At 41.7% G+C, this 23,951-nt stretch overlaps 3 protein-coding genes across 3 annotated transcripts; all 3 read right to left on the reverse strand.

Moving 5' to 3' along the window:
• Positions 1-252: 252 nt before the first annotated feature.
• Positions 253-10,835, reverse strand: sphk2 (sphingosine kinase 2). Its single transcript, XM_061080447.1, has 9 exons — positions 10,820-10,835; positions 10,575-10,625; positions 7,634-9,083; positions 5,433-5,582; positions 5,225-5,319; positions 4,959-5,074; positions 4,331-4,534; positions 2,581-4,177; positions 253-2,228 (listed from the first exon to the last, which is right to left on the reverse strand). Exons 3-9 carry the CDS (start codon positions 8,088-8,090, stop codon positions 2,166-2,168), a joined length of 2,682 nt encoding a protein of 893 aa, XP_060936430.1. The 5' UTR covers positions 8,091-9,083; positions 10,575-10,625; positions 10,820-10,835; the 3' UTR covers positions 253-2,165.
• A 369-nt stretch (positions 10,836-11,204) lies between these two features.
• On the reverse strand, positions 11,205-16,290 carry rpl18 (ribosomal protein L18). The gene is made up of 8 exons (XM_061081804.1): positions 16,265-16,290; positions 15,560-15,662; positions 14,811-14,897; positions 14,601-14,708; positions 13,749-13,847; positions 13,481-13,604; positions 12,836-12,905; positions 11,205-11,339 (listed from the first exon to the last, which is right to left on the reverse strand). Exons 1-8 carry the CDS (start codon positions 16,288-16,290, stop codon positions 11,264-11,266), a joined length of 693 nt encoding a protein of 230 aa, XP_060937787.1. The 3' UTR covers positions 11,205-11,263.
• A 404-nt stretch (positions 16,291-16,694) lies between these two features.
• On the reverse strand, positions 16,695-19,149 carry si:ch211-120k19.1 (uncharacterized protein LOC563199 homolog). The gene is made up of 6 exons (XM_061081967.1): positions 19,092-19,149; positions 18,615-18,818; positions 18,074-18,402; positions 17,771-17,841; positions 17,316-17,345; positions 16,695-17,169 (listed from the first exon to the last, which is right to left on the reverse strand). The coding sequence occupies exons 3-6, from the start codon at positions 18,390-18,392 to the stop codon at positions 17,050-17,052; spliced, it is 540 nt and encodes a 179-aa protein (XP_060937950.1). The 5' UTR covers positions 18,393-18,402; positions 18,615-18,818; positions 19,092-19,149; the 3' UTR covers positions 16,695-17,049.
• Positions 19,150-23,951: the final 4,802 nt, after the last annotated feature.

The following is a 23,951-nucleotide window of genomic DNA, read 5'->3' on the forward strand; positions in this document are numbered from 1 at the left end:
GACACCATGGTCTGAGGTATGGCCACAGACCAGTGTTTAGGGAGGTAAACTGTGATAACTAGCCTCAAACATCAAGAGTAAACGATTGGCAAAACTCCATTCAATGTGTGTATAGCTCCCTTTACAAGGTATAGTTACAAGCCTAGACTCAGTACTGTAATCGTATTGTGTAGCAGTAAGAACAGTGTACTTGAAGTATAGACTAGCTCCAATGTGCATTCAAAGGGAAAAAAGAAAGAAGAACTAACAGCCTGGTGAGCAAAGAGTTTTACTCCACATTTTCTGCAGTCAGGATTGAACAGTTCATGATCAACAGCCAGAATTTACAGGCTTAATATACGAAGGCATTCATTTTTTCAGGCATGACCATGACATACAGTATGTTGACGATGACCCAAGCATTCAACACATAATCTTACTGATTGACACACTGCACTTGCTAATGATTTATCATTTGTCCAGACCTAGCGCATCAGCAGGTTTAAATAACAACAATCCTTCACCGGGCTCCAGGATCTGTTGATTCACTTTATAATTTGGAAGCACTGGTGCTCTCAAGATCTTATGAATTTAAAACTCAATCTTTTACTTACATCAACAGATTGGCTCCGCTCCAGGCTAATTCCTCTCTGTGCAAATTATTTTTCCTCCATTTGATTTTGTTTCTAAAGCAAAAGTCTGATCCAACGACACAGGACTTTATTGTTTCCTTTTTTGTCTCTGAAGCAGGATTTTAGATTCTAAACGATTTTGTTGTCAAAGTCAGTTCTACTCTGAAAAGCTACACATGTTCCAACTGAGACATTTGATCAATTTCAGGCTAGATATGTAACTATCTAGTTCTTATTGTTTCTATACCAGGCTACTAGTGCATCCATTTTTATAGAACAGAACATTGTATCTGACTCTGCATGACTAAGTCTTACTGTGCATTCTAGTGTTGTGACTCTCTGTGCTGCTCCAACTCCAGTTATTGTGCAAAATAACTGCACTACATGCTACTTCACAGAGGCATGTACTTACACTTCCAAAGACGACAACTCAGAAAATAGTGATACATTGTAGACATAAAACAGTGAGAAGAGCTAATGGTTGTAATTCTGAGAGATTTCTTAAAAATGAACAGTCTAAAACCAACGACAAAGAAGCTTTGTTAAGACATTTTTATGTTCAATATGCTGCAAAGTCTGGTATCACTGACATCATCATTGTGCATCCACTGGCTAAGAAAAACAAGCTTATGTAAGAATGTCAGCAATCGTTACCGATCAACGGTTCCAATGCTCCTTCTCATGTAATGAACCATCTTGATCTCGTTGCTTCACATCATCTCAGCCGCATGAACAAAATGGTCATTAAAGTGAACTTTTATCCACATATTCTTCATTGATGCTTACAACTGAGCATCATGCTCAAACATAATGTAAGGTAGATGGGTCTACCAGTTTGTCTGAGAATATGAACATTGCTTTCATGTAGAGGACGGACACTCTGATGGGTGGATGGAGATCAAGAACGTTTAGGATTCTTGTAAAAGTAAAAAAGGGCAGAGGTACAACTGTACTGTCCAGTGTCAGATAAGGCATTCCTTTTAGGTCACGTTTTTATAATCAATTATTTGGACATTGGGGGTTGAAGATGGAGAGTTGGGAAGAATTTTTATTAGGGTCAGAGCAAGCATGTATTTTATGTATGTGTATATATTTTCATGTTTGAGAACTTTCTCTTAATTCAATCTGATTCCTCTCCATCTCTAAGTAAGGCAAATCATCAGGTAGTGCTTTTCAGCATGCATACGACTATGTATACATCGAACACATGCACTATCTGCACACAAATCCCATTAACATTCGATTGTTCTTCCCTCTTATTATCCAGGACTGTGCAGTTTTCATGCTTCTCAGCGTACGCTGAGCATAATCCAACAGCTGTGCAATGAGGCGCATTTTCATCCATTTTCAAATTTGCTATTAATCCCTGCAGTCCATGCTCCAATGATGTGTGGCTCGGTGGGTTATCCCTTTCATTAAATCCCAGGAAAAGCAGTTTCTGCAATCTAGGCTATTTTAAATCGCTCACACATACACCCCCTTCTCTGAGTATGGACGGCGACAGAGATTACGTAATTCCTCAGCGTATCTGTCATCAGCTCAACCATCTCCTGATTAGAATCTGGTAATCTGTACTCCAGAGTCGCCGACAATGAGACGGGCCATAGAAGAGTGAACCTGTAAAATATTGAGAGACCAGAAAAAAACATTATTACAGATGAGAAGTTTCACAGTAACTAACACAACTTAATTTATAGTACTGTAGACAGCAGGGATGTTTATAATCAACTGGTCAAGTTAAAGCAGTAGTAAAGCAGCCAAACAAACAGCCGATATATAATGCAAATATGTCAATATGATCTTCATCTGGCTCCGCCATGCAAAGCATATAACGGTTACATGAGCAATGGATTTACATATGGACGATGTAAATCACATAAATAACTGTCATATCACATCTAGTCACCTAAAGTTACTAAACACACATCACACCACTTCAGGACCGAGCACCATTTTTCGTCTTTCTGACCTGTGCTTGAAGCGGCCCGTAGGGCACCAGCTCTCCATCCACCGTGAGGGTTCCTCGTGTTGACAGAGGCTGCAGTCTGAAGGCCCTGCAGCTAACATGGCTCACATACGGCGAGTTGACAGAGTGGTGGTTTCCTCTTTCCATGGCAAAGAACAATCTCAGTAGAGTGGCTCTTGAGATCCCCGCCCGCACAAAGGTCAGGTGGATCAGTCCATCGTCAAACCTGGCCTGTGGTGCAGCATGGAGATCAGCCCCAAGGTGGCTCTGATAAAGGGCCAGGACCAGGACAAAGTCCCCTTCAAGGGTGACCCAGTCTCTAGAGGGAAGGGGTTGGTCGAGGGGGGGTAACAAGTCATCCCTAGGAAGGTTTAAAGGCAGTGAGACAAAAGGACGGCTCCTATGGGTTCCTGCTGGCTCAGCAATGTCAAAGTTAAAGGATGAGGACGGTGTGCGTAGAGAGGGTGAAGGTGAGGTGGAGTTTGGCGTGTTAGGACGTGGGACAAGGTAGGATGAGGAGTGTGGAGAGGCACAAGATGGGGAAGAGGGCGGAGTGGGAGACAGAGACAGTGAGAGGGAGGGCATTTTAGGGGGGAGGGAGTTTGAGTGGGAGTGTTGGAGGAGGGAAAGAGGCCTCGGCCTGGAGGCGTTCTGGTTTTGGTCAAAGGTCTTAGGCTTGTTAGAGAATGGAGAGTGACGAAAGGGAGAGGAGATGGTTAGAGATCGCTCACGAGCCACGTCTAGTGGGTAAGGTTCTTTCTGGTAGTAGGTTCCATTCAGATCAATGTCCTCTACCCCATAGGATGTGCCAGAATCTGCATCTTCCCCCTGACTGAGAGGCTGGTTAAAGAGAGCGTTGGCTATCTGGCTTGATGGGGCTGAATTCTTTCTTCGAGCCTTTCTGGGCTCCTGAGGACTGTCTTGACAGGAGAAACAACCCTCTGACTCTTCATCTGCCTCTCGCCCCATGTCTACCCCATAGCTCTCTCCTAGCTCTCTCGCATGCAACACTCCCTCCCCCTCTACAGAACCACCACTGCATTCCCTGTCCTTCCTCCTATCCTCCTCCTCCATCTCGCTGGAGTGTTGCTCTACAATTCCCTCCTCTTCCCTTTCATCCTTTATCCCAGCCAACCTTTCTTCCCTTCGCATATTGCATTCATCCCTTTCATTTGATTCTGAACTCGTCCCTGACCGCTCCTCATCTGCTTCCATCTCCATCTGCCCCTCCCTCTCTCTGTCCTCTGCCAAGCTGCTGGCCCTCACCACACCGGATCCTCCTCCCCTGGCCCTCCCTCTTCTCCTCTCCCTCTCTCTCTGCCTCTCCTCTTTTTCCCTCTCTCCCTCACCCTTACGCAGGCTTCTCTGTTCGCTGATGCCCATGTCAGAGGAGGTGCGATGAATGGGCGGTCGGCAGAAGCCGTCAAGGCCTTCTGTGATACTACGGGAGAGCGGTCTTCTTGGTGGAGGAGGTGTAGCATCTGGTGATGTGGTGACAACAGAGGGCGGCAGGTACGAAAGTCGACCCTTGTAGGATCGAAGAGAAGCTATGCGCACCAGGGTGCCGAGGGTGAAGCGGGCTGAACCCAGTCCACGATACCTGTAATGAGGAAACATTTCATGTAAAGCTTTTGTTGTAAAAACTAGGTAATATTTCCTAATTATAATATAATAAAGAGAATAATTATAGTTATGCTTAGATGGCCAAAGCCAACATTGGATGTTGTTGAGGTAAAAGCAATCAGACGCCCACCTCTCACTCTCTATGTCCACATCAGACACAAAGCCCCAGGCAACAGAGAGGAAAGAAAACAGTCTCCTGGGTGCTGCAGTACGACTGTTGTTGGAGGGAGCGGGGCTTGTTGTCACAGCGACCAGGTCCATGGGTCGGACACCGCCTCGACAGAGCAAAAAGCAGCAGTTCAAAAGGAGAGACTCCCGAAGGCACATGTCATACCTGAGAGATATAAATGAGACAGAACCACTTGTTAGTCAAGATAACAAGATAACTGTACAGCAGTTTGTGATGACAAGCAAAGCACATAACAACGTGTGAGTATGGAACAAGGTTAATCTGATTTTGTGCAATTGAAATCGAAGAATCCATGTACCCATGACCTTTGAACCTCGGTCTAATCTATAAAACAAGATAGACTTGTGCAAGGTCTAACAATGCACTGTGTCTTGTGGTGTGCAATAGCTTATTAACACAAAAAGTACACATCATATCAGAGTTTTCAGGATGAAATAGATATGAACACTATCCTTAATTAGCACTTCATGCTTTGTCTGGGTCGACACTTTTCAGTTGGGCTGTAAGAAGTAGTTTAAATGAAAAAACACACATTTCTCATGTTTATAATCAAAAAACACATGCTTACCCTGCATTATGGTTGATGGAGCCAGCCAGTGCGTTCCCAGAGCCACAGGGCAGAATGCCAACAGGTATCTTTATTGCTTGTTCCCAGTCTGGCCTCTCCATCAGCCCATTAATGACCTACAGGAACACAACACAGAGTATCATACTGATGGACCCAGTTTGACCCATAAGAGAATGTGGTATAAAACGCACAGTACTAGATAATTTCTGTATAATATATTCATTGAATCCCACCTTCCTTAGTGCACAGACAGAAGCAATACAAACCTCATGCAGCAGGCCGTCTCCGGAAACAATGATGATGCCATCCCACTCTGGGAGCGATATCTCCCGGATGAGCTCCCTCGCGTGGTTCTGACGCTCTGAGACACATTACGAGAAGAAAATCCAATGAAGCTGAACACCTGTTACACTTGTATGTTTTATCTTAATGTTTTATCTGCCTCAGGATGCTTCTTTGGCTGTGGTGTGTTACCTGTCTGTATAAGGTTGTAGCTGATGTTGGCTTCTCTGATCATTGGCAGGATGTGGGTCTGACACCATTGCATCGCCTGGCCTCTCCCACTGAAGGGATTGACCAATAACAGTAGTCGCTTGGGACGAGGTAGCAGACTTCTTGAAAATTCTACATGAAAAAAGAAGGGAGAGCCAGAGCAAGTTAAAACAAAGAAAGGAACTAGAGGTTCACTGCATTTTAAAAGCCGCGCCAACTGGGACGTAAGCTAAGCTGCCATTGCACAGTGTGGCCCAAACCTTTGAGTGCATTCAACTATTTGAGCCTTTTCTATTTCCACTCAAAGGATTTACTTGTTGTTAGTCAAGAGAACTTCTATTAATCATTTCAATTCATATACATGGGCAAGGAAAAAGTAAGCTTTCAGAATATAGAAAACATAGGCAATAAATAAAACACGGAATAAAAAACTAAAGCAACTGTGTGCACTGTGCAGAGGTAAATCATTTATTATCTAACCAACTGCTGTGGGAGACACTGTACTCCTCTACTGTCTTATCAGCCCATGTGTGGAGCTTGGAATAAGGAAAGCCATTCCACATAGGTGTTTTAGAGATGGTTGTCAATAGTGCAGGGAAGGAGATGACATCACGCTCAGATAATCCTGGATTATGCAACAAACGGCACGAAAGCAAATCAACGGAAAACACAAACCACAACTAAAACGTCCATTAGCATAAACATTCACAGATATGAGGAGAAATAGTGTAACTAGGTTAGAGAATGAAAGAGGCTATGATGTGGCTATGTGAGCACATTGAGTGGAAGAGAAACATGAGGTCAAACCGTCTGAAGAAAATAGGAGGGATTGAAATATGATGAGGCAGGAGCAGACTGGAGACAAACAAGGGACTGAAGGAAATCGATAATGACTGATACTTTTGGTAAAAGTCTCAGGAAACACCGAGTGAAAGGGAATTAAGAGTGAAAGATTTAACAAGAGGAAGGAGAGAGGAAAGGATGGGGGATGCTGGTTAACAAGATGATGCACATATAAACCAAGTGGAAGTAAACACTGAGTGGGACCTTTCTATCTGTTTGACTTTACAGGCTGGGGGATACAGTGCGTGGGAAGGGGGGGAAAGCGGCAGAGGACCCACCCTCTCTGTCTCTACGCTTGATAGTGAATGATACAGACCGTGTGTGCAGGACAGATAAGGGTGAAGAAAGAAAGATGAGAAGGATTATGGATGAATGAACCAAAGGAAAAGACGTTGTTAGGTAAAAAGCACAAAATAAATCCTGTCTAAATATGATACATAATACATTCACAACCTCTTATTGTGTATTAATGGTAGTCCTGCTTTCTTTTCAGAGATCAACTCTAAAATGCTCAACCACTCGAGCCCTCAGTGAACTTTACAGAAAGGTCTTTGGTCACTGTGACATTACGTTATACTTAGCAAGCATTTACAAAGGAGGCATAAATCAAGGCAGTGAGAGGTAACATTGTGTGGTTACTGGTAGTAAACAACAGGAATTCAAGATTTGAGTCAGAGCAGAAAGTCAGAAGTGAGCCACAGTAAATATTCAATTACAATGTTATCATATTTAAATGATCACCACTGCTGCTTTAACACAGCCATTAACTACAAGTATACAGTTTTAATGAACAAAGCAAATTCAAGGGGTTTAGAATTGTTGCAATTCAGCAGAAAATTTTAAAAGAAAGTTAATGAGCTATTGTGATTGTTAAATTATAATAAAAAAATATATTGAGCTTTTATGTTAATAAATAAATATATAAAACAGTGATTATAACTAGTCATTTAATGATATTAGCCTGGCTTTACGAAATTGTGGTGGGCATTTTACCCAATTTTCTAAAGTAGACCACAAGATGAATCTATTAATTAAAAAGTGGCAAACCTAGTGTTAACAGATGATCTAATCAGATTGGTAAAAAGTGGTCTCTGCAAGATGACGTTCATGACATAAAAGACAAACTGAGACTGGTAGTTTGGCTGAAATATCAGCAAATGCATCATATCCAGAAACTACCAGCCAACAGTGTGGTAGAATACACAATATGGGTAGTTAATTGGCAACTTCAATGACCAGTTTGGTCCTATAACAAGTGAAAGTCATAACACAAAGAACTAAGCCAAGCCACGACACAACATCCAAACTGGAAAAACCTGAATCTATTGAGAAAAACTCACCTGTGTCAGCAGTGACGGTCACACCTCTGAGGAGACATTGCACGGCAGCCGACCACCTCTCAGCCTCAGGTCGGCTTTCTGCCAGGTAGGCCCTGACCTGCCTGCGCCGCGACACTCCTTTCCGTCGTTTCCCTGGTGGGTACCAGTATAGCACCAGTAGAGGGGGTGCAGGGGCACGGGGGCAGCTGCAACCCACTAGCTCCGAACAGGGCAGCAGGAGACGGGCTTCCTTCCCCGGTCGTGGTGACAAGCGCTGGATATGTATGTGGGTGTGGGTGAGGGTCAAGGCATAGTTTGAGGCCGAAGTAGGGGAGGCAGCGGGGGAGAGTCCGCCTGGACCACCAGGGCTGTTGGGGCAGCTGTTATTGTTACTGTTGTTGCCTGATCCCCAGCTTGCAAACTGTCCATGGAGGAGGGCTTCTGCTGGAGAAGGTGAAGAGGGCTCTGGGGATCGCATCCTCTCCGCTGAAGTGGGCAATGTTTATCAGGAAAATTACATCTAACAAATTAAAGGGAGGTTTTTTTCTATGGTCAGAGATGTGAAGAGTGGAAAATGTCTCCTCTAGATTTGCAGGGAAAAGGTATTTGTCTGAGACCTTTATCCCTGAAATCTCCAAAAAAAAATCAGTCAGTACTTGGTTTCAAGACACAGTCACAAAAAGACTTCCTGTTCACACCCGTCTTCATTTGATAAAAAAAATGATTCCTTCCAGTTCAAAGGTTCTTCTGTTCAGCGTATTTATCCAGTGAAGATAGGAACTGCCGTTTGAAAAGTGAATAGGCAACACATTCAAAGACAACAAGACTTCAAAATGAATTTTCCACGTCAAGATTCACAAAGATTGTAAAAAAACAAATTTACAACACAACTTAAAGCTGCCAATTGTGATAACAATTTAGGGCGGCCGAGCAGTTACACAACATTAAAAATAAATCTTTAAATAATTATAGAAAACTCTTAGTTGCATTGAGAAACTGATTAGGTATGAATAAGACAAATAAACACAACTTGTTTAAACAATGAGGCTACAACAATTAAATTAAACAAATTAAAAACGGTAAAGTGTGGTGCATGGTAAGTGCTGTCCAAATGTAATTGATGCCATAGAGATATGGTAAATTAGGCTTTTTCAAGACCTTCGATACCTCTATTGCTATCTTTAATCTCAGTGATATATGTAGGAGGCAGAAAGGAGGAGTGACTGGGCCAATCCTCTAGACAGTAGTGTGATACATTAAAGTTTCATTCAAGCAAATGCTGCTGCGTCACTTGTTTTTAGCGTCTCTGCACAAGAGGAGGATGAACACAAGGTCAGACAAATGGACACTAGACAACGAAAAATCCAAAACAGAAACAAAAAACAAAAGACAAACAGGGAGACGGTTCCAGGTGGGTGCTTGGTTTACGTCATGAGTCAAGCATCACGTTCCCTCCCTAAGATCTCTGTTCCTGTATGAGGTCAAAGGAGGGAAAGACATCATTTTAAAAGGGAAAGAACACCATCAAACTACACTGTAATTTTTTGAGCAGTTACTGTAGATAAGAGATTGAGACATAAGAAAGAAACACACGGAAGGGTATCAATAGAAAAATGTGGGCCTCTCCCATTTACTTTGATTCCACAGTGCCAAGTAAATGAATGAAAAGAATAAGCAGAGAGCAGGACTTCCATGATAAGATACCACACCAGGGTGAAGCAACACAGGCTCCATCATGCCCCTTGACCTTAGGTGCGCCTCTGCTGCACCACACAATGACTCAGAGTCACACATCCTCCAACAACTTGCTGAGACACGACATTATTTCGGACGAAAAGTAGAGAATGACCACAACTGGTTTGCATTCGTGTCAAGCATTCCGACGTTTGACAAACAGGATTTGCAGACAGCGTCTCTTGCACAATCTGAGTCTGAGATTGAGATTTCGCAGAAAATGCTGACTTGCTGAGTGCTACTGGATTTGTGAGGTTTAACAATGTGCATTAGCTTGTAACAGTTTAACTGAACAAATGTTTTCCTAATAGATTAATTAGGTTCATGATTAAAAGTAACGAAACAAAGAAAGCGAGCTATGAAACAAAAACACCTCCCTGTATCTGTGATGCATCCTAATACCGTGACTTTTATCACGATTATATAATTGTTAATCTATATGGATGAGAGTTAACAGGTATGTTATGTCAGCAGGATCCAGTACATTAGACTTTAGTACGTCAAAGTACAGTTAGTGGAATATCACCAGTGGGACTTGGTGGACCCTAAATTAATAAAGCGGTCACACAGTCAGGGAACAAACTGTGTTGCAGACACTATCAATACTTGGCTGATGTCCTGTCCTGATAAAACCCAGAAAAAGGAGCTCAGATGCCCATTGTTGCACTTTACGTCCTTGAAACGCAGGGCGGGGACTCAGCATTAATAATACCAAGAGGCTAATTTCGTCTCCCACACAATGAGCTTGTTGTTGACGGATTCGTGGTATTTTGAGCAAATGTTTCTGTCAGCTTACACTTTGAGCTGAATGACACAATGACACAACACACAGTGGGATAAAGAGCTCGTCCCGTAATAACACCGACGACCCAAAGTAAAAGCTCTGGAGGCTGAACTTTAACCCCGACGTTAGCTAGCAGGTTGACAGCTAACTACAACTGTACTGACTGTACTTCAACAGCAGTGGCTAGCTAACGTGCTAGCCGCTAAAGCGTTGAGGTTATAAACAATGAAAAGAAAAGAGTTTGAAATAAATGAAAACTAGTCTACGCTGAGTCAGAGTGATGACAAACGCTGGCTAATGTTGATAATGCTGTGAAGTGCCGGTTGACAACGCTGTGGCTGTTAGCCGGGGGCTAGCAGTTTTGCTAGTCAACATGTAGTTAACAAGTTCAGGCAGGATTATGTGACAGGAGAAATATTTGGTATGAAAAACATCGGGTCTCACCGTGGGTTCAATGAGAAGCTCCAGCTGGACATCTTCACGTCTCATCGCTCGCTGGGTGTAATGAGAATCCAAAGTTAGCGCAGATGACGTTACATGGCAACGCTAGCTAAAGGGAGATATCAGATTCTGTGCAGCGACGAAACGAGGACACACAAAACTTCCAGGTTTGTGTTTACGCCTGAGTGCGACCGCAGGAGCCTTGAGGCGATCAGGATACAACAAAGAAACTATCAGCCCACAATTACCTCATGTTGTCCCCTCACGACGAGATAGTCGCTCGCTATAAAAAACTGTGGCTCGGTGCAGGAAGTGCCTGGAGACGCAGGAGCAGCAGCTTTGAGCGGCGGAGAGGAAATCCAATGGCGATAAGGAAAACACAGCAACACCCACCGACATTCTCCAATCATTGACAGACCACCACTTCCTGGCCGAGTCATGTTTTTCCAGGAGATTCATATCAATGATGATCAAAATATTTGTCAAGTCACATCTACATTTCTTTCCTCTTACGCATGGGGAAAGAAAACAAACAAAGCAGAGATGTTTCAGTCATGGCTCATTATGCTTCATCCATGTCATCCTGTGATGCAATCAGTGTGCAAGCTGCCAAATAAAACCCAGGAGACAAACTCATTGTGTACAGCCAAATCTTTTTATTTTTATCAGATTGCATGAAAAAATAAAAGACATTAGTTCTTGTAAGCACGGCTGGCTCTGCGACCACGGGCTCTCTCGAACTTCCTGCCCTTGGAGCGGATGTAGGGCCTAGAGAAGAGAAAACAGTCAAGTGTAAGATGATGGCACCACAAAACAAGTATGTGTATAAAGAGGGACTTTAGTGTCTACCAATGTCACATTACAAAATGACCACAAATTCATCACTTAATTAAAGGGTCAGTTAAAAACAAATTGCTGCTTTACTCGCCACACTATTCTTGCTGTCATATATAGAATATGTGGCTGTTAATTGATAGATTTGCATTCAGATTATAATTTCCTACAACCTCTGCAAATAAACCACTTCTAACATTATGATTAAAAGGCACTCTTCAAAAGGAGCCACTAGATTAAACATTCACCAACAGTAATATGCGTATGTTAAATTTGATTAAAAAGAGATGAGCGCAAACTGATTAAAGGCAGCCTAGGTTTACCACAGCTAGTGATAAAGCTTAGCACATAAACCAGAATCTGTACTTGTTGCAAACGTTTTGTCTTGATTATGCAGAACATCACCTCTCTGCATAGTATATGTCAATCAATTTGTAGTTTTAATTAAATCATTCAGTGTAGTATAAAAAACGAATTATCACCATATGTGAAAATCACTTTAAGTACCCTCAATTTACCAGAATAAAAGACATCCTTTGAATTTAAAGACATCTACCTCCTTATCACTGAAACTGGCTTATACATGAAAACAAGATCAATCACTTAATGATCAAGGTGAGTAAATGCAACAATTGACACCTAAAGGAATTGATACTTAGGAGAAAAAGTGTTGAGTCAATTAAAATTACACAATTGCCAACTGATATTTCTAATTCTTTTTTACCATTTATGTGGCCTTTAGCATTATCTGGTATATCAAACCAATCATTATCATTAAAGAGAGTTTGTGGTTACACACACTTAATTTAAGAGATTTAGCATGAGAGCAAACAAGACTATCTCTGATTGTGTCAGAGCTGGAGGAAGTGTGTGCTTAAAGTGTAGTAACAAGAGACTCAATCTGAATTGTGATCTTTCTTTCTAATTTTTAAATTAACTGTTAATATACAGACTCAGGACTTATTTGCACAATTTAACTAAATTAAATTGATGACATTGGTAGATGATACCATTCTTCTAAAGTGCATGGAACCATATCCTTATGTGGCACCAGCCCATCAGCTTTGTTGCAAGCTTGCATCGAATTGTTTTTTTGAATGTGCCACACACGTAAGATCATAGATAAACTATCCTTCTATTGGCTTGTCAATGGTGCATTTATCTACATTAGGGAAATATCAACTGTAAATATCACAATCTCTAAGATGCATGGACAATTGTGGACAGGTCCATCACTATACAAAATTATCAGACAACCCAGCCCTATGTGAGACACCGACAATGTTTTAGTAATTTCCAAAGCTTTTTCCTCTAGCTTATGGTGCAGCCAGACTGACTGATCAAAGCCCTGGAGCAATATAGGAAATGGTTGAGTCATCCTTAAAAATGTTGCTCTGTGTTTAACAATGCGAACACAACTGTGCACATACTTGGTGTGGCTGTGGGGGGTTCCAGGGGCTTTTCCAAAGTGCCTGTACACCTCTCTTCCTTTGCGGGGTCCTATAAAAAAAATATGTGTTACAGAGTGACATTCAATAACTTGTTCACTGCATCACAAAAAATATGGGCAGAAAATCTTGTTCTTTAGACCACCTGAAAGTTTAAATATGGCCCTTAATAGTTCAAATCAATTGAGTGAAAAATGCAGTACTTGGATTGAAAAGTGATATTAAGTGCATCTGTTATAGTTTTCTCAGATTGTGCAATAACTTACGCATAATTAATAACTTATTTGGCCTCAAGGAAGAACCACATGTATGTGCAGCTCTAGTCTCAAGACAGAAAACCATAACCAAACATTACAATGTGATATTACAATAGTAATGTAAATTAAAAGCAGTTTCTTTTGTCACCACTCTTCTTGCTTTTAGATATTCATCCAAAGACGATTTATTGACACTGCAAAATGTGCAGAGGGAAAATTCTCCTGTCACGAGGGTTAACAATTGGAATCTTAGCCATTATGCTCACCGGACAATGCTACGGAACTGCATTTGTTTTTCAGTACTTGATGCCTTGACACTGACAGAACAATGACTCCTAACATTACTGTAATGTCTTTAGAATCCAGTTACCTGACAGCAGCACTGTGCCCTGTCCTTTGGGTGAAGCCAAAGCCAGCTGGTCAAAGGTCATCACTGTACCACCTGCCTTCAGGATTCTGCGGCGGGCACCGTCTGTAACCCTCAGAGCACAGATCTGTGGACAACAAACAGGACATGAAGACGATTAAAGAGATTTCCAACAATATTACCACATTGGAGAAGAATCCACATGGTCAGATGGACAATATTGTTCATCAGAGAGGGAGGAGAAAAAGGGAACACTGAAAGGATGAGGTACCTTGAGCTTGGGGATATCCTGAATCCTGACATCATCAGTGACTGTTCCCACAACAACAGCGGTTCTGTTCTCACGGCCAGGCATCTTCATCTTACGAATCTGAGGTAGAAGCAAAGACACAAATTCAGCTTCGTATTCACCATCAATTAAAGACCATATGATCCGCCAATCAGACAATCATTCAATGCAGATTGGTGACAAATATGCAATATATTAGTGGATGGACATAATTCATCATAATCTTCAAATGAAAAACATTCCAATTAATTTGTATGGAGAGGCCAAGGAGCCGAATTCTATTCACAAATTAAATCAAATAAGGACGTACTAATACAAATCAGATAATAGCAGAACTCAAAAGAATTTGCCACAGCAAGTACCAATCGGAATCTAGAGCCCCTCACAAAGTCTCCATGAACTTGACTTCCTTCCAGAGATCTCATTAGGTAATTAATGCCAGTCAAATAACGCCAGGGATGCCATTAGACTGAAAGGGAACTAATCAGGTGACGGAGACTGAATGAAACTCTTATATCAATCTTGCATGTCACTTAATCATGACAGTGACCTTGCTGGCGAGAACTGACTGCTATAGTACCACTGTGAGCACCAGAGGGGCTGTTACCTGTCTTTCAAGTTCAGGGACTAACATACACAAGCTAAGCAATTCTTTTACAATTATCCACCTCTTATTGTGATGAATTTGTCCCAATACAAACGGGATCACTATAAACTGTTTCCGCTGTGCTAGAATTGTGTCGGGAGGCGGCACGAAATTTGACGGAGTTTCGAAAATCTCTATGGAGGAAAAACCCTGTGTGACGTTGAGAGGGCGAGAGAAGGGAGACTGACCAGGCGGGAGATAGAGATGGGAGGCCTGTTGGTCCGGCTCATGAAGAGCCTCCTCAGGACCACCTTGTTGAAGGAAGCATTGGAGCGACGGGCCAGGAACCTGTACAACTGTTCAGAAAACCAGAGGCACGGTTAGACATCTCACATAAAATCAGACTGATAGTGCTTAGATGACACCAGGTATTACTACAGCATGGTGTGTGTATTTACCTTAACCAGGAGCCTCAGATAGATATCCTGGCTCTTTGGCTCCTTCCTGTGTACCTTACGGTCCTTGTTATGCCTGATGTCGACTCCCTTTATAAGTGAGCAGAAGCAAATAAACACAATTAGCAACAATTCATAAGAAGGCAGCTCTTACAGGGCAAACAAATATCCACACTATTAGCGACTTGAGGAAATCTTACAACTAAGCTACGTTGCTGGACTTTGTAAACATTCAGTCTTAACCTGGCGACTTCATGATATGACATATTTCATAAGCACATGTGCATGTGGACATGTTTAACACGGCTAACGACACCAGGCAGTTCAGCATGTAGCACAGGAAGCTCCACACGTTGACACTATAATGCTAACAGCTAGCACGAACTGAGCCGCAACAGACCCACTGTTACTGTACAAGACTGAAGCTCACATTAACTAAAAACACTACAACTCTTAAGGTAAAACAGTCGGTGGTTTTTATTAATATCCCGCTCTCTGAAAACCCTTCCACAGCTCATTTCTATCAGACCTGTAGCGAGTGAAGCGGCTACAGAGGCTAATGTCGGCGCCGGGCAGGCTGAGCTAACATCAGTAACACGTTCAAACTTCATGAAAATAACCACACGGCTGCTTCACAAACATTGCTACGAATCAGTGACGGTAACTGTTGAGCAGATGAGATGTTTTAACACAGAGGATGATCGTGGATCCTCAGTGTATCGTGTTTAAAAGCATAGACTAGCGACACCTACCATCTTGGACTCAGAGCGAAAAGGGAAAAGGAAGAGCTCAGGTCTCGCGATAAAAGATGTTGTGAAATCTCGGCAATCTGATTGGCTGGTGAACACGCGCTTCCTGTGGGTTGAAGTAAGATAAAACATGTGAGGATTTTGGGATACTGCCCCCAGTGGCAGAACAGCGAGAGAGACAAAGGGTAATGTGGTGATTCGTTTTGATTTGTTTCATACATTTATACTGTTCAGCTCAGTCATGAAAACACATAATCTATCCACCCCTCCATCTGTCTATCTGTCTATCTATCTATCTATCTATCTATCTATCTATCTATCTATCTATCTATCTATCTATCTATCTATCTATCTATCTATCTATCTATCTATCTATCTATCTATCTATCTATCTATCTGTCTATCTGTCTATCTGTCTGTCTGTCTGTCTGTCTGTCTGTCTGTCTGTCTGTCTGTCTGTCTGTCTGTCTGTCTGTCTGTCTGTCTGTCTGTCTATCTATCTATCTATCTATCTATCTATCTGTCAATAGAAGGTCTCTTTTTCCGTTTCGTCATAAGGAATCTGAGCCAGTAGTCCAAACAGCTGGATCTATTTAATTTTTCATAATTTATTTGTATAATTTAATATTTATACATAATGGTATGATTGGTTGCTTTGCTGTACTAGAGTGTTAGTTGGTTGATTCCCCCCCCCCCCCCAAGTAAAACCAGTAGATGTGCTTGTGCACCATCATGATGTCCTAATAAAATACATATTTTTAAGCTTCCATTATAAACTATGATATGATAATTGATATTAGCCACCTTTAAAAAATGGAAGTTATTACAACAAACACCTCTGTCCATTCTTATGTGTCATGCTGTTTAATTTGTTATCTGCTCCGTACCTCACAGAGCCTTTGCTTAACTTTAGTAGTGCGTTGTGGCATAGATTTATGAGGTTTTTGCTTTCAATTATACACAAAGTATTTAGTGCAGATTGTTTTGCTACATTTTACACAGATTAACCAAATATGAATATTAAATTCAGGATGTAGGCTATAAGACATACAATTACTCACACAATTACACAATTAAAGGTTCTTAGGAAAAATAATCATTTAAAAATGTAAACAATATCTTATTTACCTTTATTTAAACAATATAAGACAACAACAATCTTAGTCCAGTACTGAAACAGGTCGACAGGTTAAAAAAAGTTCCTTAGCTCTACTGTTCTCCCCATCCTCAGAGGAAATGGCAAAATAAGTTTATCATCAGGATGTTATGTTATGTACATTTACATACAGTGTTCGTGTAGGGAAGTGGAAACAAATAGAGCCATCACAAACCAACAGGGGTGGACTGATCAGCTGATTCACAGAGATTTATATGAATCCTCCGCAGCTTCCTAATGACACCTACTGACTCTTCAACTGAACTATGGCCTTAGAAAAGTCCCATCTATTATCATTGTTTTTTACTAAATCACCACTCAGCGGAGGATCTTGGGTTTATTCCAGTTTGGGGCTGTCCTTCTGTCTGAGGTGGCACAGGAAGATCGTGAAAGTCAGTGCGATGCCTCCAAGAAACACCGTCCGCGCCACAGGAGGAACCAGAGAAAAGTTCACTGCCTGAAATGATGGAAGAGATGAAAGGAAAACAAAGATCTGTCACTTTACATCTGTGGCTTTATATAAGTACTGTATGCGGGTACATCTGTGAATCTGTGTGTGCAGCAACACAGTAAATGAAGATGAATAATACATGAATATCTGACCTGCATTGTTGACCAATATATCACTCCAGCCTAGGTCGATAGATAGATAGATAGATAGATAGATAGATAGATAGATAGATAGATAGATAGATAGATAGATAGATAGATAGATAGATAGATAGATAGATAGATATTAAACAGACATATATTAAAAACAAACAACATCTCTTCTCTTAAACGAGTGAAAAATTAGGCATTGAAAGACTTTCCTAAACAAATAGGTTTAGAGTCATGATTTAAAAACAGGTTAAGGGCTGGCCAGTGTAATCTCTTGCAGGCAAGGAGTTCCAGAGCCTCAAGCCCTGATGGCTAAAGCCTGGTCACCCTCTGGTAACGAAACCTTGACATTTGAACCACTAGCAAGTGTTGTTTGAAAGATATCAGACTACAGATTGAGCAGATTTAGCAGCTCAGTAACATAAGTAGGAGTAGAGTCTTTAAAAGAATCAATGTACCTTGTAAGATGTCCAGAATTTATGTCTCCAGTCTTCAAGAGGATCCTCTTTTTTTTCAAGTAAGCTTAAACCTGAAGAGTCAGAAGTATGAGGCTGTTATTTGGAGCCTGTGTTGGGTCTGTCAAAAAACATTACAATTCCAATTTCTTTGCTTGTGTAAGATGGGTTTTAGTCAAATATGTTACAAGTTTGAAAAAATAGCAACAAAACAGACATGAGCATTTCATCATTTCCCAAACAGATCTTCATCTGGTTTGTAAAATAAACACAATACAGATTTAATAGTGATTGTAACACACTTACCAATATAAAAGGCACTGATGGTGAGAGGAGCTGCGACCAGCTGATCCACCACAACTTTCCCTGTCACCGCCTTCACTCCGCCCCCTGGGAGCATCCTCTCCAGCCACCTGAGCCAGTGGTAGTTGAAGTTGGCATGGAAACAGAAACCGACAGTCGCCACTCGGGCCGTCTGACACCAGTTGATGCCAGTTGAACCCTCTGCTGTGGACCCTCCCAGCACGCTCTGCTGGATCACGTCAGCTGAGGCAAACAGAGTTGTGTATCCCAGGACGTTACTGATGTAGGGGTGAGCTTTGAACAGCGCCCAGGTTCGGTTCATGATGATAAATCTGATGAGAGAAGAATAAAGGCTGAATTAATTCATTAAAAGACCAATGAATGTCACCTCTTCACAAAGGCACTTTTATGAGAGTGAAAAGTTTTTAAACAAATTTACAAATAAAACTGAGGTCTAAGGGAATTAAGGAAAATTGACAATTTGATTGATAATGAAAAAAATATCACTGGCTAATGCTTTTATCCAGATAAGAGTCAAACGTACCTTTCAGCATGACTTTCCTCACCCTCTCCTTAAATGTCCAAGACCAATGAAACACAAGTTATTGTCTGATTGGTTGTGTTTGACGATGTGAGGTAGCTTAGTAGGTGAAACTACGGCCAAGGGAGGTTTTCTGCGCGGGTCAAAGTTCTGCCACTGTTGCAGGACACATGTGATAAGACCTTTATTAGCACAATGCAGAGGAACCTGAGAAAAGACCACATGTCAGGAGGAGTGATAAAGAAGTGACCAAGAGAGTAATATTCTGCGGGTTGACAAAAAAGAGGTTATGAAAAAGCAGCCAGACAAACTACAATTGTACTGAATAAGCTTTAAATCACAAATAATTGACTGCAGTTGTGTCAATGAGCTCATTACACACAATGTTTTCATGGCACAATGTGACGTGTTACACCTGTTGTCATGTAAATAAACGTCACTTGATTAATTTGACCTTCTGTCTGTGCAGAACAAACTTACCACAGATTCTTCCAGCCGAGTGAAGTGTAGAAGTTGAAGCCACAGCAGAAGGTTTACTGTGCAGCTCTCTGGTCGGAGCAACACGTGGTGTCCCTATAAATAGAAGCCACTCCTGCAGCAGTGCTTCCCTCGTTTGAGTAACATGGTGGAAGATGCACACAATCTTGATTGAGCACAAAGTCAAGTTGCTGCATTTAAGTTGGAGATGATGTAGTTGAACTCAATTGTCTTTTCATCCAGCATCAAGCTGAGGAATCAAACATAAATATACAATATTCATTGTGATAATGTTAATGTAAATATTAAGACATTAGAGGAAATGCTATCAAAAAGAGCTGTGCTGTGACATAGGCGTCTTATAAGGGAAATCAGGAACCCTTCCACCTCCAACAGCTCCCGGGAAATGCTAATAATCTAGTCTAGATATGCTAACATACACACATATATACATAACTTAAAACAGTTTAGCAACACAACAGGCAATAACAATACCATTAACAATTAAATGTGTCGTACACATAGTTATGTCCAATTACTGTCTGTGGTCGTGTTCCTAAGGAGATAGTATGCGTGAAATGTCGCTTAATGTGTTATTATGAACTGGTTTTGCTAACAATGGCTAGCTGGCTAATATAAACATTGTTCCTGTGCAGCTGGAATGATATCAACTCGGGTTATTCCGGTGTGATGTCATTCCAAGGACCTAATGGAAGGTTGCATAACATCTGTGATGTCTTTGAACACAATTCTATACTGGGAGGCTCCACTCATTGACCTCCAATAAGCTGCAATACCAACTTGATGTTTCCTGTACTGATCTACTGCACATGTGCACAGCTGCGCTCCCAGTCACTCCAGTAGCACAGGTCCAGTTTACTCTAGGGTTAGGGTTATGGGCTAGGTTTAGGGGTTAGGGTTAGGGATAGGGTTATGGATAAGAAGATCGTAGAGACTTGCGAGTAGGCTCTACCCCCACTAATGTGGGTACTCCCGATCTATTGGTCCCACTATTATCCATAACCCTAACCCTAACCCTAACCCTAACCATAACCCTAACCCTAGCCCCTAACCCTAACCCTTATTGCATCCCTAACCCTAACACTTCACAAATTGGGTTTTCCCTTCCGAAGGTCGTAGAAGCTCGCGGATGGGACCAATCGATCGGGCGTGCCAGCATTAGGGTTGTATCCACATCTATTTGCAAACACTCACATTTCTTCCCACTAACTATGCCCTTATTGTTAAAGTCAAGATCTCTGGATCTGCATCTTAATCCACATCCGGATCAAAATTCAAAGGGTTCTCCCCAAACCCAGTCCCCATCTCTCCACCACATTTGGAAATTGGTAGAGTTGGAAAATGGTTTGTGATCCTGCCGGCAAATCGACAAATTAACAAACAAACCAAGAAACAAACTAAAGTTTAAAATGGAACATCCTTGACTTAGGACCTAAAAGCCCTGCATGGCAGAAGTAAACCAGCAACAGAGAACCATGTACAAAGAAACATGAGTCAACAGTTGAACAACCCATTGAAAAATGTGATAATATAAATGTGGAATAACGGATTTAAAAAGGAATATAAAATGTGTTGGATTTAATTTTATTGCTCCGTTCTCTGTCAGCTTTGTGATGAGGACAGCCTGTTCACCCACCTGCTGCCATAGACATGTTAAATTCTGCACGTGGAAGGTGTGCTATTGAATTGCAAAGGTCAATTAAAGCCACTAGCAACCACGTTAGCTCTTCCCTCTGAGAATGTGATAATTGGGACCAGAGTTTAAGCAGATCAATTAATTGCTTGTTAACTGCCTCAACCGGTGCGTTTGTGTCTCCTAGTATTTAACAAGCTGCCTTTAGTGTGGCACACAATGGAGTGACGTGTGCCCACACCTCAGGGAGCAGTTGACTCCTCAGATAATTGCCTCCTCCTTTTCAGCTCCTCTCATCTCGTCTCACGTCCTCTCCCACTATGTATTTGTCAATTTGGATTCCATTCATTCAGCAAAAAAAAGGGGATTCTGTACATTTGCATTGAGCGCTCATGTCACTTGACTTCATTTGTGCGCACAGACTCAAACACAGACGTACATCCACAATTTAACCAGCACACCTCTCCCTCCCTCCTCCGCCTGCAACCTCCCCTGCCCTCAGTCTGTCGGCTCACAGGAAGAAACGTAGCAGCCTGTGGAGAAAAGGTAAGAATGTTCTTCTGCTTATTTCCTTTTTTTAATGAAGCTGAGAAAACAAAGTGCAGTTACAGTAAGTTTCTTATTTATCAATCCAGTCTTTAATTATAGGCAGTGGTTGAACAAATACTCAGACCATTAACATTGAAACAAGCAGCAATACCACAATGTAAAAAAATACTCTATTACAAGTTAAAAGCCTGCAGTCAAAAGTGTAGGTGTTCAGTTTTATCTTCAAAATGTAACAACACGTTACAATGCAGACAGTGGCTCCTGTTAATGTTATGTTTGTATCTATACAGTACATTATGGATTCATTACTACTGATGAGAAGGCAGTATTTTATGTTATAGCTACATGAAGTGGAGCCAGTTTTAAACTGTCCTGTTAGTTACACTGACCTGGTATAATGCACTGTATTCTATAAACTTTGTATAACATTCGAATATATCAACTTATTCTGAAGGTTAACTAATATCTGCAGCTGTGAAAAAAATATAATAGAGTAAAATCATACGGTGCTTCCCTCTGAGGTGTGAAGAAGCATACAATTAAAACTCATTATTAAAGGAGAAGTTCCCTAAAAATTGCAGTTACCTAAGTAAGCATACGTGGTTTATATGGCAAAATCTAATTTTAAATGAAAAACATTTTAAATTTGGTTAATTTTCTCATATTAATAAACTGTCTTAGATTATTAAAATACATGATAAATATTGTGGAGGTCACAGGCTATGAAATAGACAAGTCATTATTTTCCTTCCATGTAAAATCCTCAGTGATATATCAGCTAAGTTGAATTTGTGTCGTCTCACCATTTTTACCTACTTTCTTCATTTCTTCATGTTGTCTTTAAATCTCACACCTTCTGTCTCCTCAGCCATGCGACCATCCATTTCCGTTACTCTAGAGCCTGGTGTGGAGCAAGGGGGGCCTTGGGGTCGTGACCTCTACACTTTTGTAACCTCAGCAGCAGGTCACATGATGAGGACCCTTCAGAAACCCCGGAAGAACCGGCCGTCCAAACGGCAGGTCAACCACCGCCGCTTTCTGCACAACATGATTCAGAGGTGAGGAGGGACGTCACAGTTAGATCCAGTGTCCTGAGGCTGCGGCTTCCAAACTGGGGGTCAGTCCCAAAAGAAGCTTGCCATATAATTAGATAGAATGGGAGAGAGTATTTATAATATGCAGAGAGTAGTTTATCAACAGCTTATGATGCTTCTTTGTTATTAAATTGGCCTAAAATTAAAAAGTCCAAGAAATTTAAATCACTCTTCAGCTACATTTCGATTAGACGTTGATATTCTCTTTGCTAAGTGATTAAACTTATTTTGTGGAAATACATAGATTTTTCAGTTTTAACAAAAGGTGGATTCAAACTGATAACACTCATGTGTACGTATGATGAATGTGAAGCCATAGCCATCTGGTTCGCCTAGCTTAGCATAAAGACTGGAAACGGAGGGAAAGACTAGCTTCATTCCAAAGCAACCAGCAGAAATCCCAGAAAGTCATTGTATTTAGCATAGAAATAGTCCTGCACACAATAGGTGTTGTTTTTCACACTTTGGTTTTATAGGAATTACACAAACAAGTATATTTACTAATTTGTCAAATTATTCCTTCAAGGGGACATGATTCAAAAAGTTTGGTAGCCACTATCTCGTGACATTTTAAAAGCTTGTGGCGTTTCAACATCTTGTCTTTCTCTCTCTCTACAGAAAGTTTGCAGACATGGAGGCGGCAAACCAGCGACTTGCATCTGAAACGTCTTTGCAGCCAGAGATGCCAGCAGCTGGTAGCCCCTCCCACAGCGGCCATTTACAAGACCCGGAGAAGTGCAGTGATCACACAGATGCAGATGACGTCTCAAAGTCTGTGACGGATGTCTCTGATGAATCACATCAAACTGAAGTCCCTGAAATGAAGATTCCCGACTCGCAACATCTGTGGAAACCGCAGCGCAAATCACAACCCAACACCTGCACCACTGTTAAAAACAACCAGGGCAAAGGGAGGAAGAAAAAGAGAAGTGGAAATCGTAAACTGGTTGAATTCACATCTCTTAGTTCCCCCAATGATACACATTACTACCACAGGTCAGAGGTCTATGACAGTCAACTGAAGTCCATCGACAACCTCTCAGAAGACACATCTCTACAGAACTCAAGTTACGACCAGTTTGGCCAAAACATGGACAAGTCTCCGTCCTTCTCTCCAGAGCTCTCTCCTCTGTCTCTGGACTCCTGCGACTTCTCGATCCAAATGTTCACGGACGTCTCCACCAGCACTCCGGCCCAGAGGAGCATCGCCGACATCGCAGAGAGTCCGTGGGCAGACATCATGGATCTGTTCAGTGTTGGCGGCAAGGACCTGGTGGGCTGCCTGGATGTAGGCGCCTATTTTCAAAGTATCTGTGCAGAGGTCGGAGCAGATGATTCAACATTCGCAGACCAGACAGGTAGTTTCACCGGCAGCATGTGGAACGACACGTCTGACATGGAGGATCCACACCATGACATAGACGAGTATGGATATGAATATGGATCCAGTTGCCATGGAGAACAGGGATTGACCATCAATCAAGCTTCAGAGACACAATTCAATCATTTCAAACCGGCTCAAGGTTCAGACTTGGCCCCAAACCAGCTCCCCACATCAACCAGCTG

The sequence above is a fragment of the Limanda limanda genome, chromosome 11 (genome assembly GCF_963576545.1).
Source record: "Limanda limanda chromosome 11, fLimLim1.1, whole genome shotgun sequence".
Classification (NCBI taxonomy): domain Eukaryota; kingdom Metazoa; phylum Chordata; class Actinopteri; order Pleuronectiformes; family Pleuronectidae; genus Limanda; species Limanda limanda.